This window comes from Notolabrus celidotus, chromosome 12 (genome assembly GCF_009762535.1).
Source record: "Notolabrus celidotus isolate fNotCel1 chromosome 12, fNotCel1.pri, whole genome shotgun sequence".
Lineage (NCBI taxonomy): Eukaryota > Metazoa > Chordata > Actinopteri > Labriformes > Labridae > Notolabrus > Notolabrus celidotus.
This window is the reverse complement of record NC_048283.1, coordinates 7399462-7418580: the sequence shown is the minus strand read 5'-3', so window position 1 is coordinate 7418580 and position 19119 is coordinate 7399462. Positions and strand designations below refer to the sequence as shown.

Genomic DNA, 19119 nt, shown 5'->3' with positions numbered 1-19119 from the left:
TGTCCCTTTAATGGATGCAGATACCCTGTGGTAGCAGAGCGGCTTGTTTCTTTGGCTATCCTGGCGACAGCATCAGACTATTTACAGCCTTCTGAGATCCACACTCACACACACACTCACACACACACTCACACACACACACACACACACACACAAACACACACACACACACACACACACACACACACACACACACACTCTCCACACAGGCCGTTGCCATGGATATATCAAAGCCGAGACTGCAAACTTTGATCAATTATTAACAGTGATGGAGTGAGACGGTGGGGATACAGAGAAATGGTGAAACAAGGTGCTTCCCTCACTTCCTCCCTTTATTTTAATTGGCAGCCATGACACAATTTCCTGTCCACTGTGGCATAAACAGTGTTCATCACCGGCCCTCATGCATGTCCGTTTGGCATACGAGCCCCTGAGTGTGCTGCCAGACGTAATTAGGAAGAAATTATGAGATGTAGCTCTGCATGCTCTGAGTTTCAATACATAGGATTTTTCACCCCCAAGGCCCTTATCGTATCCCCTCTTTTTATATTATTCAATCTGGAGTGTAATTACAGAGTTTAATATGAGGGGTCCCTGTCTTCTCCTCGTCTCTTCAGCCCAAGGAACCTTCAGTTTATTTCTAAGGTGCAGCTTGACTGATTGGAAAAGCAACACAGGCGTCAGCTCTTATATTTGCTCAGGGAATTTCAGCGCCAAGGACAGCGAAATGAGCCCTATGTCATGTATGTGCTGACGTGCGAGTGCTTCTGTATGACAGTGACCACACTTGAATTCATTTATGTTTGTGTGTGTGTGTGTGTGTGTTTGTGAAGTGTTATGATATGTGAATGGCATCCGGGGTCGTCAACTTGGGTGCTCTCATGAGCCAGGGAGGTCTGAAAACGAAAGTGGAAATGCTGATGACCCAAGGGGGTTGTACAAGACAGACCTCTAAGAATAGCAGAGATTCCTCAGCTTTTATTGCGCACCTGCCAACACCTCTGGTTTCTCTATTTTTTCCATTGGGGCGACTGTGTGCTTTTGTTTTACCTCTTGCTTTTCCGTGTTCCCGTTTAGTTATCAAAGGTTTCATTTATTTTGCTCACAGAAACACTTGAATGATTGAAAGGTTCTACTGTGAAGTCTGCTGCTGTTTTGTTTAAGAATAGACTCCCTTTGTTTTCCACTTTTGTTGTGTGTTAACCTTGTCTTTTCAAGAATAAGGTGGAATGAGAATGGAATAAGAAACTATGAGGATGAAAAAATGTTCCTTGAACATCCAAAGTCAAGTAAAAGTTGTTTTATTCACTCGTCTGTTGCTGTGTCCATACACAATACAGTTTGTATTGGCAAAACAAGTCTTCATTTGCATGTTAAAGAATGTTTTTCCCCAAATAATTGAAAGAAAACATATTAAAAATATGAGTATTAAATTAGAAATACATAATTTCTATACAGCACTAGTACAAAAATTCAAACATTCTCAAAAGCTTTTTTGCAAAGAGATAATTTTAGTAATGGATGTGTGACTTTATAATACATCTTTGACTCATTCCATTGCAGATCACTGTCTCCCCAGCTGCGAGGCTCTGTTTCATGCGCTGCAGACACTGTTAAGACTACTGTTCTACAGCGATTAATTTCATTGTCATTTAAATGGATATAAATTTTGACTAACTTCCTAGTTTTAAGGTAAGAAAACACTCAGAAAACAGTCAAACTAAGGAGAGTTTATTTGAAATGGCTAAACATTAGATCACAGTTGGCGGGTAAACAATGTCAAATTGGTTTGCAGGGTATTAACGTCCACATGCCTGAGCTGGTTACTAAATGCTCCATCTAAATGTTTAAATCCAAGTTTAACCAGACAGAGTCTACATACAACTTTATCTTGCTTGTTTACATCCAGGTAGTAGAGTATTACAGCAGTATGACCAAGCGGCAAACTCCGGTCTCAAACGATGAAGCCAATGCGGAAGTGATATAAACTGCAATGAGGCTGGCTGCAGAAACACCGGAAACCACATAGATATGAATGGGAAAAAGACGATCTTTGCAGCATTAATAAACATGTTTACAGCCTGGTTCAAAAAACGGCTTGGCCCTACAACGCTAATCTCTCTAATGGCATACACTGTACGGGGGGTGAATTTTTTTCTAACGTGACGGTTAAGAAGATATTAAGATTATGAGTTTTGCCCAAATAAGGACATGACTGACGTGACTCCCGGTCGGGAACACACAGCCATTGGCTAAGAGACTCACACTACGTCACACTCTGCCTAGTTGAGTTCCGCATTACCAATATGGCTGCCGCCGTCGATTTGCTTCAAAACAGCTCTCAGGAACAGATGGGTGACGTCACGGATACTACGTCGATATTTTTTACAGTCTATGAGTATGACAGAAGCCATTAACCAGAACTACAGTCCTGGCTAGTGGCGAGTGACTGCACTGGAGCACAGATACAACATATGGGCAGCACTTCAGGCCTACAATCTTACAAATATAAATCATTTGTTGAACTGACTAGTAATTCTGGAGGCGAGGTTGATGATGTCAAATTGTCAACTAAACACGCACAGCCTTCGTGAGAATCGTAAATAAAGGTGTCTGAGCCCAGTTTGCATGAAAAGCTTTGTGATTACATCATTTGTGTTTCCCTCGTGCATTTCTTCAGCATTATATGTACCCTAAAAATGTTTATCATGGTAAATATCCCTAAACAAATATATTGATAGAATTGTATCAGTATGTACAGTGGTGGAAAAAAGTTTTCGGACACCCCATGTATTTGTGAAATATTGCATTGAGAATCACTTTCAGGTCTTCAAGTGCAATTTCTTTTAGTACAGTCACAGCCAGGTTTATTTATTTTTTGTTCAGTTTTGGACACATTCTCTGTTATTCGTTGACTTTGATACCAGCAATGTTGAGAACTGACGTACTGAAACTGTCAGGAATTTCGTTTTGTTAGTTTTTCTTGTAAATGATAAACAAAAAAATATAGTTTGTATTTTTTTGTGTCTGTCTATTTCTTGAAACACAAAAAAGATTTTTCCACAAATATTTCATTACACTATTTGAGATTGTGAAAAATTTTAAGGGTGTCCGAAAACTTTTTTCCACCACTGTATACCTCAGGCTGTTCTCTTATACACTGGTTGTACTGTTCAACTATGGAATCTGGCGCCTTTTTCCAATGTGTTCAAGACAGACCCGCTGACTTGTCGGTAACTGTTAATAGGAAAACTCCAAAGTCCTGTTTAAGCTTTTTCATTTGCTCTCCTTTGCTTTTACATCTGCAGTGTTCAAAGAGAAAGTACAAATCTGGACTTTGTTGGTCCGTTTAGCAATAATCTTGGTAAATCAGAGACATTTTTACTCAGTACATTCAAATGTTTTATGGTGTTTGATTTTATACCCGGTTACTGAGGGATCTGAAAGCTTTCAAAGGGTGTTTTGACACTTTGTAACTTGGTTCGGCATTGATTCTTCACCTGATAAAACGTCTTTTCTCCTCAGTGAAGCAGGCTACCATCCAGCAAACATTAAGCTATAGTTTTCCTTTTTTAAAGTTGAAGCTTTGATGATAATCGCTACAGCATTCTGCTACAGCGTCTTTTTCTAATGAAAAAAAGGTAAGACTCAGTTAAGCTGAGGGATCAAAGCTTTATGTCTTGACGATAATATTCAAATTACATCTACAAGATCAGAACTTGTACTTTTCATTTAGATTCTGAATCAGACACCATATAAACAGTGACTCATTAAGAAATGTGCGAAAAACAGTCGTTATCAAAAGCTGTGATGTTGGACTGTAGTGATAGATTGATTCAATATTTCACAGATGATCAGAGTAGGAGATGAATTACAGCTTATCAGAATAAAGTTAAAACAGGAGAGAAAGCTGACAAGCTTCTTCTCAGCATGAAACCAGCCCACAGCCTAGGAGACAGAGAACACAAACAACCTTTTGAGAAGACAGATATTAAAAAGTCTGTCAATTCGTCTCTCATTCACAAGAAAAACCCACCACAAAAATATGTTTCCTCAGGAAAGGAAAATCTGTGAGTACATGGCTAACAGCAGGCCGCTGATTTAACCTGGAAAAACCAGAGAGGGGAGCGAATGAGATACTTTGTCTCAACAGGCTTCAGTTAAAAAGTAAATGGAAACTTGCAAGAGCTAATTTGGTAAAAACAGGGTCACAGGGAGAGGCAAAGTGAATGTGGACTCTACAGGGAGTGGACTACGATTCTTGGTTTCAAAAGTGAAGCCAAAGTAGAAGTGCCTAAGGCTTACATTCTTTTAATGGCCAGCAGGGGGAGACTCCAGTGTTTGCAAAAAGAAGCCAGATGATATGAAACCATGAGAAAATGACAACACTTCTTAGTAAGTTCAATGCCTAAATACTTTTTTCTCGTACGTTGATGGTCTAAATTGCTAATTTTAAGTCTCCTTAAAGAAAGCATGCCGTTACTTTAGTCATGTGTGGTCCATTAAAGAGTCAAATCAGGGCTCAAGCAGGGCATGGTTAGGGCATGGTCTATCTGTGGTTGGCAGAACACTAACACGGTTACCTGTCCACAAAGACAACAGGGTGAAAATGGTTTTCACCTTGTTGTCCAAATATGTTCCCTTTGGATTCAAAAGACAAGATGACCATGTCCAAACCTTCGAACTCAGGGATTCAAAAGATAGGTTTAAATATAATATCAACTACTCTGATACAGCCTTTGAAAGAGAAACAATATTATCACTGTTCTGTAAGAAATCTCTTTGTAGAGTGGTCAAAGCTTTCAGTGGATTGTCAGGACATCAACAAAGATTAAAGCTGGGTTAGGTAACTTTAAAAGATAGATTAAAGGAAACAATAGAAGAAACGGTAACAACGGTTTTTCCATTATTCAACCAGGAAACATCAATTCCACTCCCCTACACATATCACTGAGCTCTAACCAAGTGGCAACCTATGTTGTTGATGTTGAAAATTGAAGCCAATGCAAATGTGCAAAAAAAATGCAGTTCCTTGAGAGTCCACTTGAGGCTGCAAAAGCCCAGAAAACCCTGTTAGGTCTCATTAAAATCCCCTTTTACAGCAAAATTAAACATGTAAGCAGCCTTGTTCAAAAACAGATTTTGGTATGGAGCTCATTTATTTATTCGTACACACCGTACAAGTCGGTGAAGTCTTTTACAGTGCACCTGTTTTAATTTGATTAAGGCTTGAAATCAAACATACATTTGCATAATAAGTGCCACAGTTGATTGGATGGATAGGTGGGTGCATTATGGCTCAACTCCACCTCTCTGCCTGTGTCCAGTTTAATCAAAAGTGGAGTCCGCTTTCTTATAAGGTTCATGTCATCGTAGGGATTCAAAACTCCTCAGAAATCGGTGGCTGACATCATATAGACTATGTCCTACTATGACTCTACCTCACTTGATGTCAGTTCAGCTGAGCAGAATATGTTGATGAGATGAACACTGAACATTTCTGGCTTCAGACTATGTGAGGCGATGTAGATACAAAGGCAAGGGGCTGTCCAGTCAGACTGAAAGAAAGATTGGATGAACTTCTTGTGGGCCTTTGAATGTCACAGATATCAGGTTTTAATTCAAAGAGGTTTTTTTTTATTTCCTCCTCATATGATAGCGTCACAGCAGGATCTCCTTCTGTGTCAGTGCCCAAGCTCCCGAGCTTTGAATCGGATGTAGACGATGTTTCAGAAGCTGTGACCTCGTTTTTTACTGACTCCGGTGATCACCTACATGACCCGATAAATCAGTAAGGTCGCAAACGTGGGTGATTTAAGCAGAACTTGACTCTTTTTTTTAGACGGTCCAAGCTCTGCTTTAATAGGGTTCAGATTGAATCATCTATTATCTCTGACTTTTCCAGCAATGGTTTGACACCTCTATGATTCTACCCAATCTGGAGTTAATGGAAAACACATCACTCAATAAGAAGCCCAGATATTACACAGTGCCGGGTCTTGAGTGGTGATTACCTCCTCAGAAAAATCACAGGGCTTCTGCAGAGAGACAATTCAGCGGCTGAGACAAACACCCCAATTAGGAGCCGTATTGGTCGCCGCCATCATCTGCTGCGGTGCAATTCTTTTTGACACTCATCTAGAGAGTGTTTTTTTCTTAATGTGAGTGTGTGTGTTTGTGTTTGTGAGCCATATCTCCTCTCCTATGCTGAATCATTAGACGTGTCAGGCCGGTTTATGTGCGACTCTGATGAGCAGTGCGGTGGTGACGGCCTGTCGGTAATCTGGCTGACAGAGCGGTGATGGATCATTCCAGCTGCACTGTCGCCACCTCGACATGCTGTAAATGACTTTATTGGAGGGTTGTAATGACTTGTGAAGCCTGCTGCTTTGGTCATCAGGCTCCGTTTTGTTTGGTTACTGCTTGTCTCTCTGTTTTTATGTCTTCATCTGTGAACAGTGTGTTGTGTTACGATGATACATACGTACTGTGTGTGGACGTGAACTCTTGTATTATTTTCTTCCTCCAGCTTGTCATTCCTTTTCACATTTACATCCTTTTTTTTGCTGGCTTCCTGCTCCTTTTGTGCCATCTCCCTCTATTTTATCTTGACCCCTTTTTTTTCTTTCTCTGACTTGTCCTTTTATTTCTCCTACATGTCTTTTCTTTTCAAATTTGTTTTGGCCTTTTGTGCTGCTCTGTGCTACCTCTTTGTCATTTCCCTTTACTTTATCTACTCCCTTCTGTTTTCCTCTTTCTGTTTCTGTTTACAGTCGCCTCCATCCACCACACTTCATTGCTTATTTGTTTCTTCCTCTCCCTCACCCTCTGTTCTCATTCCATCTGTCCGCCTCTCCCTTATCGTTCTCATTTTCCTTCCTCTGACTCCTCCATGTCCCTCTCTCCCTTTTTCTCTCGTTCCATCACCTCAATCCATTTCTCTGCCTTATTATTGATCCACCCATCCATCTGTTCAACTGTTCATCCATATAACGCTTTATCACTCTGTCCTTCCAGTGTGACCCGGGAGAATCTACCAAGTTGCTGTACGACCTTCTGTACACCGAGCCCATCAAGATCGTCCTGATGCCAGGCTGCAGCGGCGTCTCCACCATCGTGGCCGAAGCTGCTCGCATGTGGAACCTCATCGTGGTGGGTTTCTTTTACTCTTTGAACAAAAGTACACACTTTCAGGACGATTATATCCAGAATTTTTAACTAAAAAATCTCCCAAATGTTCCCTTCAGCCATTATTTCATCTCACTTTGCACTCCTCTTTGCACTCACTCAAACCTGAACATTCAGCTGCTCAGAGAATAAAGGTGCTTTTTATATCTTCAGACCTTACCTGATAATTGCTACATTAGTACTGAAGTAATCCAGTGAACATTTTCGTTCACAAATGGGTTCATTAGGATGTAAAACACTGTGGTTCAGTGGTAGAGTTGGTTGTCTCCATTAGAAGGTTGGCGGTTAGATCCCAGCTCCAGCAGGAAGCGCCCTTGGCCAAGACACTGAACCCCAAATTGCTCCCGGTGGCATTGCCAGGGCTGAGTGAATCCTTGTGAATGGGATTAGTTAATACTGATGTGAGCTTTTCACAGTGTCCTCTGTCATCAGAGTAGAACTGTAGTGTGAACTGGTGAATGTGATATGTAGTGTTAAACTCCTCTTCAGTAGTTGGGAAGATTGAAGAGAACTTTAAATGACACCCATTCCCAATTCAAGGTATCTCATGAGACAGTAAAGAGAAGGTACCAACAAGGGTTGATTCAAATCAGTAAGACGAAGATGAATGTCTTTCTGCCTTTTTAAATAGCAGAGAGAGTGATCTATGACCTCTCTTGTTAGATGTCATTATGTCTCCTATGTCTGTAGCTGAATAAAGGCATACAGACATGGGTGCACATTTTGATGTTGAGGATGCACCTCCATGTCTCTCTCGCTCATCGATGATACCTGGGCGTCTACACATGTGTATTTACCAACCAATCTGTAATTTATTATCTTTAATCTATATAAGAGTGTCATACATACACTGGTGGATAAAATCTGTACTTCTTTCTCTTTCTACTCCTCTTGTTTGTCTCATGACACGTGTCTCCGCACCTGCTTGTCAAAGAGCAGACTTGCAGATATATTGACAAAAGTCCAAACAGAAAAAAACTAAGAACTTTCTTACAAACAGAAGTCCAATTCAAAATATACCAAACCAAAAACACTGAAGAAAACTGGGAAGTCCCCAGAAAGTTAGAAATAAAAACCCAGAATAAACAACAGGGGATAAAACAATGATCCAAAATGGAAAGGAGGGAACACAGAGACCAAATACTGACAGGGGCGATCAGACACAGGTGAGACAACAAGACATAGGTGGAACTAGTCAGGGCAGTGTTTACAATAACAAGGGAGGGAAAACAGACAAAGACAGGAAGTAAGAAAATACCAGACACCCTAAGAGGAAGAACAACAAAATGAATAAGGATACATGAAAGACTTAACTGAGGAACATGAGTGAAAACATGCACACGCTATAAGAACACAAGATTACAACACAAGAAACAAAAACTGAACAGAACAAAACCTAAAACAAGATGAACTAATAGCAGAAGAGGGAGAAAAATAAGAAATGAAACAGAAATTAAGCAGGGCATGACGAAATGAATACAGAACAAGGAAAATTCAACACTAACCAAAAGGAACTCGTGACACTGCTCTGCAGGGAACAGAGAGACAGAGAGAGAGAGACAGAGAGAGAGAGAGACAGAGAGAGAGAGAGAGAGAGAGAGAGAGAGAGAGAGAGAAATATCACATTTTGGATTGTCGTATCTTGACCGTCCTTGATGTGCAGATGTAGAAGGAACTTTGTGACACTGGCTTGCTTGTATAGTAATACATTTATTAAAAAAAACAACTCTGTGGAATGCTGGGAGGACGACTTGCCAATCTTTTAACATCTGGTCTTCTCTTAAAATCTGGTCTACATTAGTACTGGACCCCAGCTCTGTTGACATTGGGGTGCAGACTGTCACAATCAGTCACAGTATAGGAAAGGTGCCCCCATCTAAACCTTCCTGGAACCATTCTAAAACGGCATAGACTTCATCTTATATGGTTTCATGTCAGAAACTTCAGGATCCAGCACCATGAAATGTGAGTTGAGTGTATTGTTGCATCCCTAATGAGAACATGACCTCTTTATAGTCATACTTTCATGTATTCTGTCAGGTACTACAACTACCTCCCACAGTCCAAAAACATGTTCAGCATGGGCAACTAGAGTGTACTGAAACTGGATAAGTGATAAAGATAATGGATGGAGGGATGGATGGTTGGCTGTCTATTTTCAAAGGAACCAATTCTGCAAAAAGTTTCAAATCCAACCACAAAACAGAGATGTAATTGATAACACAAGGCTAACTATTGAAGGCCAGCTATCTCACTTTGTGCCAGATAATGCATCAGCTTTATTTGTTGTCTGTTCAAACTGTCCACAAAAAAATGGAAACACATTTTTCTGGCTTACCTCATGTAGTATTCAGTTACAGAGTTAGTTTTTCTTAGTTTTTTTTAAATATTTCTCCCAGAGGTTTTCTAGTTGCCAAACCCCAAACAACAGAGGACAAAGGCATTTTATCTGTGAGATTCTCAGCCTTAAAGACATTAAGAAATACCACAGCAACACATCTCACTGTTTCCCAGTACCGCTTCTAAATCTACTGAGTACACTGTCAACAGATCTCATAGTGAAGAAAATGTTTCAATGAAAACACTTCACAGCAAGGTCACCTCTGTTTTTAGGTGAAGACAGAAACCTTACAACTTGAGAGGAACTGCTTTGCTTCGGTGATAAACTGTACAGTTCTTTTGTGTTTTGGTTGAAATGATCCTTCAAGTTGAATATGCCCGCTGTGGCCAGATCGATCCATGAAGTTGCCCACTCATCACAAACTTAAAGGTTTGATCTCCAGTTACTTCTGTCTACAAAGCCATTCCTATGGAAGGACCCTTTATAAATGGCATTTCTTGATAAGACCAGAACCTTGCATAACAGTTCACTGCCAATGCTGTAGAGGAATTAAACATTTAAATCCAGAAGTATAAAAGATGAGGACATGTCTTCAAGTAGAAGTCAATGCAATAAGCTTTTATTTTGCATCCTAATGAGCAGCAGGGGCTGACTTGACTGGTTGCAAACATTGACCATTAAATGAAGATAGATCTCCACATCGTATCAAACGGAAGCCAAAGTCACTTCAGACAGGCGCTCAAATATTGTGCTGGTGATGGCGGTACGGCTTGACTGGTGGACATTTGACTTATTGGTAAAAACAGCAAAGACCTCTGAGGTCAGAGAGAACCAAACGTAGCAGCTTCATGAGACACTGCTGATGATGGAGCATTCAATGGCTCCTGTGTTTTCTCTTATCGTTCCTCTGCCCTCATAATCAAGTTTACACAACATCCCAGGAGCTGCAATCATGGCATTAGACTATCTTTTACAGCATCATATAACTCGGACATAAATCAGCTCTAGAAGAGCTAGCTTTAAGGAGAAGAACCATGTTTGAGAACAGTTATTTTGATTACTGTAGCTAGCCAGTAGGCAGCTCTCTGGATATGTTGACTTCCCTCTCAGAGAGCTGTCAGTACTAGTATGACTGCTCTTTGCAGCGTTCAGTCATATGCTCCCAGACTTGATACATTTTACAATGCAATGGTGTTGCATCGGTCGCTGCCATGTTGCTATGTTCTGTTTACCTGTCCTTTCCTGCTGTTTTGCACGTGCCACCATAGACTGTATAAGATATGGACGTAGTATCCGTGACGTCACCCATCTGTTCCTGAGCTCTGTTTTGATGCCAATCGAAGGCGACACTCAACCAGGCATAGTGTGACGTAAAGAGGCGGGGTTTGTTAGCCAATAGCTATGTGTTACCGTCCAGGAGTCAAGTCAGTCATGTCCTTATTTGGGCAGAAACTCGTAATCTTAATATCTTCTGAAAAGTCACCACCCGTACAGTGTGTGCCGATAAAGAAATTAGCTACTTATAGCCAAGCCGTTTTTTGAACCAGGCTGTAAACATGTTTATTTCTGCTGCAAAGATTGTCTTTTTTGAATTGGGGTCTTTGTGGTTTCCGGTGTTTCTGCAGCTAGCCTCAAGCGGATTCTCAATGAATTGCAGTTTATAACACTTCTGCATGGGCTTCATAGTTTGAGACCGGAGGTTGCCGCTTGCGTGCCACACGCGGCAGAGATAGTCAAAATGTGAGATGTGTCACTGCTTATCAATTTATTTTGTTATGTTTGGTTCACCTGTTGCCTCCTGGTCACTGTTTCACTTGCACCACTCTCAGCAAAGATAATAAAGATGCAAGATGTCTCACTCCTCAGGGATTCAACACTTGAAAATAATCGTATGTTTTTCCACTCAATGCAAACATTTGTGGTGTCACCAACGACTCATCCACTGTTAGATTTGTCCGTGACTCATTTTGTCATCGATTTTTGGCGACTTCAGTAAAGAATGGTTGCACCCGTAGTCCTCAACTCAGCGTGATGATCTCATTGAAAATGTTGGACCAGTTGGAGTTAAATAGACAGGGTATGATTCAGGGCATGGCTACCTTTTTACTGCTGATGTACTACCATGGAAACATCTCAATTAGGACAGTGATATAACAAAGCGTCTCCTCTGCAGCTCCATTCTCTCGTCCAAATAAGGACTAGAAAACCACAGACAATCAATGCAGAGTTGCCAAAACACTAAATGTCAGGCCTCACAAAGATAGTTTACATACCCCTGAATGATGTTGTACCTCTTCATTTATACAGTCTTGGATTTCCACTCTTTAGTTCAAAGCGGTTTGCATACCGGCTCTGATCCTTTGTGGGGGAACAACAGCAAGAAGCCACACAAAGGACTTAAAGGACAATGTGGCCTCTTGTCTCTGGTGGTCTTTGGTTGTGGAAAGCATTAAGAGGGTTATAAGCTGATAAGAAACCTGAACAATGACACTGAAATCTTTAGCTCTGTTTGTGCTAAAGGGATAACGTCTCCTTTATTTAGTGCAGGCAAACAGTCTAAAAGGTGTCGGAGAGTCTCTTTGAAGCTGACATCCATTTAAATAATGATCTTTTGTAGTTGTAGTAATTACACTCAGTTCCCCAAATCAATGCTGTAGTTGTTTATTGATTTTTAAACACTTCACGCAGCACTTTTGATTAGCGCTGACACTAGACAAGGCAGTTTCACAACCCTGCATTGACAGCGACACTGTGTGCAGCGCAAAACATATTGTTTGACTTCTCAAAGTGCATTACAATACAACCCTGACAAGTACAAACACATCCCAGATCTTTCAATCAGCTAAAGATCTGATGCGTCTTGAAAACATTTCTGCCTTTTATGCCTTCATCAGTTGGTTTATTTTGTTTATCTCAATCTCTTTGTCATCTCTTGATCTGCCTCTCTGTCACTCACACTGCTCTGCTTTTGGCTTTGTCCTGTAATTGAAGTTTCATCCAGAGATTAGTCATCGAGAACAATCGGTTCTAGTGGTTGGCATGTGCCCCTCTTTTCCGTTTCTGGTCTTTCTCTCTTTGTCACCCTTTCAGTCCTCATCATTAAAAACTCTTCCACTTTCCAACTCTTCTCCTTCCTCTTTTCTGTGTCTGCTGACTCTGCCTGGAGCTGGCCTTCTCTATTTCAACCCCTTTTTTTCTCGCCTTCCTTCCTTCCTTCCTTCCTTCCTCCTTTTCCATCTCTGCCTTCTTTTTCTCCCACTCTCCGTTTCCGCCTCGCTCCCTCAGCTCGAGCAGTCGATTCTCCCCACACACAAAGGGATCTGTCTCCCTTTACTACACGCCACCGCTGGCACAAGCTCCAAACCGCCACACTCAATTATTTCTGTACGCTGGCTGCCTGCAGAAGCCTCCCCGCATGTCAAACAGCCTCATCAGAGCACCGGGGAGGCAAATGCAAACCTCCATTTCTGGACGCTGATCAAGGAGGGGCTCTAGATCGGCTCCTCTTGGCTCACTGTTAATTTCAACACCATCTCCCTTCCTAAAAACACAGTAAGCCAGAGATGGGCATTGATCTTTTACTACAGGCTACAGACGAACGGAGGAAATGAGAATCAGAGATATTTTCTATGTTTTTTGGGAAGCTTTGATGAGGAACTTTTGTCTGTTTGTCGTAGAGTGCTGCTACATCCGTCTCTCTGCCAAAGCAGCTTTTTGCTCTCTCGTTTTGTCACTGTTGAGAGGGTTTATTTAAAAATCTTGCAGCTTCTAGTTTAGCCATTTTCAGGTTTTCATTTTCACCTTGTCAGACATGGTTCCATTAAACCCGTAGAAAAATCAACCACAAAAGACATCAAGGCCGAGCTGAAAGAACCTCAGTCCTTCGTGGTTTGTCATTTCAATGTGGCGCTCTAAAAAGAAAAAGATTTCCACCGAGATGAGCTTTTAACACTGTTTCTGGAAAAATGTCATGCTCAGTTTGAAACTGAAATATATCAGCAGGACTTCACTCAAATCATGATTAGTTGAAATAACTCAAAAACAAAAATCATACTTTGACAAGGGATGCACCGATCCTACTTTTAGGTCCCAATATCGATACCTGGGCTTTGGTTTCTGCCGATACTAGCCGACCTGATCCTAGTATTGATTTAACAATCTCTATTCCTTAATGTGAGGATAGAATTATGTATTGGCAACTTCAGGCTTTTCTGACTTGATGGTGAACTGTAACTGGGTTCCAAGTGCTAAACCAGAGGCTGGAATCCCTTTTATTTCAAGGATCCGGACCAATGAAATCCAATAACCTGTCCATTTTTTCACACTTTGAACCCATTGATAGAAGGTTTCTTGCTTCTTTGCAGTAGGCTAGAGCTGACGTAAACTTCCTCCTTTGCGCTCCCATTATATTTTTCAGCGTGACTGCCATCCGTCGAAACATTAGCGCTGCACATGTAGCAAGTTTCTGGCGGAGTTGTTGGCAAAGAATCATGCACCTAAACCGCAGAGCCTCTGTAGTTATCCTCCATCATGCTCCACCGGGCAAAAATGCACAGACCGGCCGGCGCTGATAGGAGACGCACATGGCTGTTGTAAACACAGAAAAGCATAGAACTAAGATGAATAGATCTGCCATATGGATCGGCACTATATATTGGCCCCTTGTCACCGATATCCGATCTAGCCGATATCAGATACCAGTATCGTATCGGTGCATCCCTAACTTTGATCAGGCCTCATTTTGTGCGAGTGGTTGCAAAAGCTGCCTTCTCACCAGACCGGTGCCTACAAAGAACATCACTAAAGTAATGAACGTGCAGTGTTTGCATACATTGACTTTCCCTGGGTGTCACACTCAGGTTGCTGGAGTATATTTGGAAAATTATTTTAGCAGTAAATATATATTTTTTATATATTTTCAGAAGTATGACACAGTTTGTGATTAATGAGTGTGCGTTGTCTGCTTGCCCTGCTTCTCCTGCTCATGTCCACATTGACAAACACACTGTGACAGACACATGCTGACACCGGTTCTTATTTCATCCCCTCCTGTGAATAGTGTTTTCAGACCTCTATTGTCAAATGTCAACTTAATCCGTTGTTTAGTGAGTCCAGCTATCTCTACCTGATGTAATTAGTGACGTTACTGCATTGGTTTTGATTGTTTTGATTAAAGCGACTGATTTGTTCGTCATTTAAACAAAAAAAAAAAGTTAAATCCCGACTAGCCGACTTGTTTGAGGTCAGAGGTCCTCTTGCTTCCTGCTGCCAGAAGAATCTCAGAAAAAAAGTCAGAATTAAGCACAATTCCCCAACAACCCCAGCTCGGTTTAGGCAGATGGCTGTCTAACATGAGTCTGGTTCTGCTCGAGATTTCTGTTGTAAGAAGAAGTTTTCCCTCCGAGCCGTAACTTGCAAAAAATACTGCCAAGTGCTCTGCTCATGGTGGATTTCGATGAGATCAGACTGAGACTTACCCTTTCTTGATTTTGGGTCTTTGTTAATAATTTAACATAGAGTACGGTCTAGACCTGCTGTGTTGTGTCTCAAGATACTTGAGGTAACGTTTGTTGTGATTTGATGCTATATAAATACAGATTGATTGATTGATTGACAGTTTATTTAACAAGGCTAAACACAGGATCACAGAGTCTGAGGGTAAACGATGTCAACTGGTTTACAGAGTGTGGCTGCATTAGAAGAGCCAGCAGCAGCAGCAGCCTTTGGTGCAGGTTAACGTTTATATGTCTGTGTTTGTTACACATTACACACACAGCCCACATACAACTTTAACTCCTTTATTTAAATCAAAATACTTCAAACCAGCCGACCTACAAGATGCCATCATCTGTCATCTGTGCCTGTTTACTACCGGATAGCTGTCGTCATCAACCGGAGCTCCAGCTCCAATTAGTGGCGGTTGGCTGCACTACACCTCAGACACAACATATGACCTGCATTTCAGGCCAACAATAATACAAGTATTAATAATTTGTTTAACCGACTATTAATACTGGTGTCGACTAGTGATGGTTGTGAAGTTTGATGATGTAGTCGACTAAGGTTTTAATACGTTATGTATTTAACATCCAGCTTCCTCCTCACGTGGCACAGCTGCTGTAAAACCACATCACAGGTTAATTAAAACAAACTGCAGATGAACCAAGCACTCAGATACACAAGGCGAGGAAGAAACAGAAAGAGGTGGAGCCGGTCGGTGTGTGTATGAAGATAGGGGTGAGTGTGTACTGTGTGTGTGTTTGTCGCAGGATGATGTTTGTAGAACTGACTCAAGATTAACCACGGCAGCGTTGTTTCACAAAGTTAATTTTCATCGCCTACCTGTGTGAATTCAATTTGCACATTTCAGCTCTCTTCAAAATAAGGTCATTAGTATCCCTCCTCGTTTCAGATACCTGCTGTTCCCCTGTAGTAGCCCTTATTGAACACCTGTCAAACGCAGCACACCTGTTCTTCCTGACCTCATTATGTTCCCAGCGTATACCGCACCATCTTCCCCAGTGTTCATTCCGGGTTATCAAATGCAGATGTTCTAAGGTCTGGGGACACTTGGGGAGCCATGTTGTGGCTCTTCACAGCTGCCAGAGGCACTCACTGTCACTGTGAGTCCATCCACAGCTAACACAAAGACAGACTTTATGTCTACTTAGGTTATGAGATTCAAAGACTTTCTATTTAAAACATGTAAAAGCAACGATCTGAATACAGGGGGGGGCAGCGGTCTCATTTTTGTCAGTGTAGGTGTCCTTGATGTGAAACAGATTGGAAAGCAGTGGTCTAATGTGCTGCACAATTTAAGCATTCCAGCACTCATCGGTTTCTTGCCTGAATGTCTTCAATCACAACCTGTTCCAGGTTTCTCCCGCCTACCTAGTTTGCCCTCGCTGACAGATTACCTGTTGCAGAACTGTGTTCAGAACTCTGAGCAAGTAAACAATTTATTGCCTTCAATTGCTCTGCCTCTAAGACGGTGCACATCGCTATGTGCTGAACAGTCAGAGTAGCTTTGGAAGTGCAGCTTTGTTAACACAGGGGAGATTGTTAGAACAGTGGGGTCGATCTCCTCCTGGTTTCAGTTTTATAGTGATTGTTAAAGACAAGTGAAATGTAGAATATAGTCAGAGTAATACATAATGAAAATGTGTTTATATGTCAATCTCTCAGTAGTCTCCTGACATCACATCAAAAGTAATCTGCAAAAGCCACAGTGCAATGTTCACAACTTGATGGCTGACAAAGCAGCAGAGACCTCCTCTATGATCACAGTTTGTGTGTAAACTGACAGACGTGCAGACATCTTTGCTGTCTTCGTCTTCTCCTTTTCAATCTTGGATGTTTTCAGTCACCTTTTTATTCGCTGTCGTTGTACTTCACATTGGTCGCATGATAGAATTTTCCTAACCTCTGACAGCTCATTCGTGTGAATTTCCCCAGCCCTTTCCTGCTGCTTTCTCACACCAGCTCACCCTGACTTCATGCAGGAACTCTACTTGGGGGCTGGCAGGAACAAGCGAGAGTAAGGTTTGGGTGAACATTTTGGATGTTTGCACCGACACATGCAGCCCTCCCAGAAAATTCTGGAGTTTTTGACGTATGTGAATGCAGCTTATGTGGCCTGTGTGGACCTGAGATGTGCAGAAGAAGCCTAGCTGCTATGCAAAGCGTTGTTGTTAGTCAAAATTCTGCTTAAGTGTTGCACATGTATGGTGACACAAGAAATATGTCACTTTAGATTTCACTTTACTTTTAATGCGTTTAAGAATAAATATTGGTTTATTTATTTTGCATAAGATATTGTGCACCACCTTCCCAACAAGACCAGAATCTAATTAAATGAATGAGACAATAACACAAATATAAGATAATTGCACAGGGTGTCTACCAGTGAATGTCATACAGATGTCACATTGTGAAACTGTATATAAACTGAATAAACTGAGTTCATTTATTGTGAACCCTGGAGCTCTGAGGTCCATTATAAATCTTAGCACACAAACTCATCACTGTTCCCTATATGCTTGAGTCGACTGGCCCGCATTGTCCATCATTGGCATGTCCTTATTTATAAGGCAATTCTTGCCTTGCTTCCCTCTTATCTATGTAATTTTATTAATTTGAAAAATGCTGGAAGCTACAGTCTCCGCTCTGTGACCCAGTCACAAGTCTTATTTTTGCTTTCTGTCCCCAGAGTGCATCTCAAATAGAGAAACAGAGTTTTAGGTACTCTGCTCCTGCAGCCTGGACTCTGCTGCAGGAGGATTTGAGCCTGAGGTAGCTGGTCTTTGTAAATGTTTTTGAAGGTTGTTGGCGAAGGATGCATCAGGCTTTAGATGCTTTGACTGAAGACTTTCTGTGATGTGATCCAGGATATTTTGACCTTTTGTTTGAATTTAAATGTTATATATCTGGTTAAACAAATTTAAATACAAAAAAAAACTGCATCAAAGATGTATCAAGACTAAACGAAGGGGAACACTTGACTCCAGAGAATGTTCATTATTCGTACATAATCATGGCTCAGTGGTCTAGTCAGTCGTCTCCCATTCAAAATGTTGGTGATTAGATCCCAGCTCCCCCAGTCCACATGTGGAAGTGCTTCTGGGCAAGACACTGAATCCTGAATTGGTCCTGTGTGGCAGAGCCAGCAGTGCATGCATGTGTGAGAATGGGGTCAGTTAATGCATGGCAGCGTCTGTCATCAGTGTGTGAATGTGTGTGTGAGAGGATGGATGTGATCTGTACAAGTGCTGAAAGACTAGAAAAGTACTGTACTTCAAGAAGTCCATTAACCATATACATGTAATATCATATTTTATATGAAGTGGTCTCCATGTAAAGAAGTGAGGTGGAGTTATCCTCACTTTAACAGCCTGTACTTTTTCACTTCAAAAAAGAAGTTTAATCTGTGTCTGTACTTTTAGCAGATTTTATTGTAACAGGTAAATAATGTGTTCTTCCTCTGACGGTATCATATCCTCATGTTTGCCATGAACCCTTCCCGCATTTATCATCGAGCGTGTCAATCACTGAAGCTGCTGCAGGTTTCTCCTTTTCCTCTGCCGCTCCCAGATCATCTGTCACTTCCTGTATAGATCCCCGTCCTTCGTTTCGATGCCTTCATCTACCTGCCTTCACCCACAGGGATTTGTAATTGTGGCGAGTCCACATTGTACATGACATTTGACATCTTTCATCAAGCCTTCTTTTTGCTCCCAGTAGTGAACATCCCAGAGCTGTGCAGGTAATGGGGCTGAGATGAGAGCTGTGGCGGAGGATCGGCTGGCTGTGTCTGTAATGGTTCCCTAAACGCCGGGTTCCTCATTTTGAAGGAGACCTGTCGAGGGTTTTATCTCCAGTTTCACTGTGAAACTAATTGTTAGAGGAACTGTCCTCTCCTTGTTTCTGTTGGCATTTCCCACCATCTCTCTTCCCTGCTGTTTTGGACACACATCTTACGCTGTCTGCCTCTGGTGGGAATTGTGCCGGAGAATTCAAATTATGTGGGTCCAAATGAAAGAAACAGAGGATCTCTAGGGTTTGCAACAACAATAATTAGTTCCCTTTTTTTA

General features: G+C 41.5%; 1 protein-coding gene across 1 annotated transcript in view; it reads left to right on the top strand.

The window, feature by feature from the left end:
* Nucleotides 1-19119, top strand: part of gabbr1a (gamma-aminobutyric acid (GABA) B receptor, 1a) — a 113490-nt gene that overhangs the window by 38432 nt on the left and 55939 nt on the right. The window contains exon 8 of the mRNA XM_034697519.1: nucleotides 7018-7152. Within this exon, the coding sequence (XP_034553410.1) occupies nucleotides 7018-7152 (135 nt within the window). The remainder of the gene's footprint in view (nucleotides 1-7017; nucleotides 7153-19119) is intronic.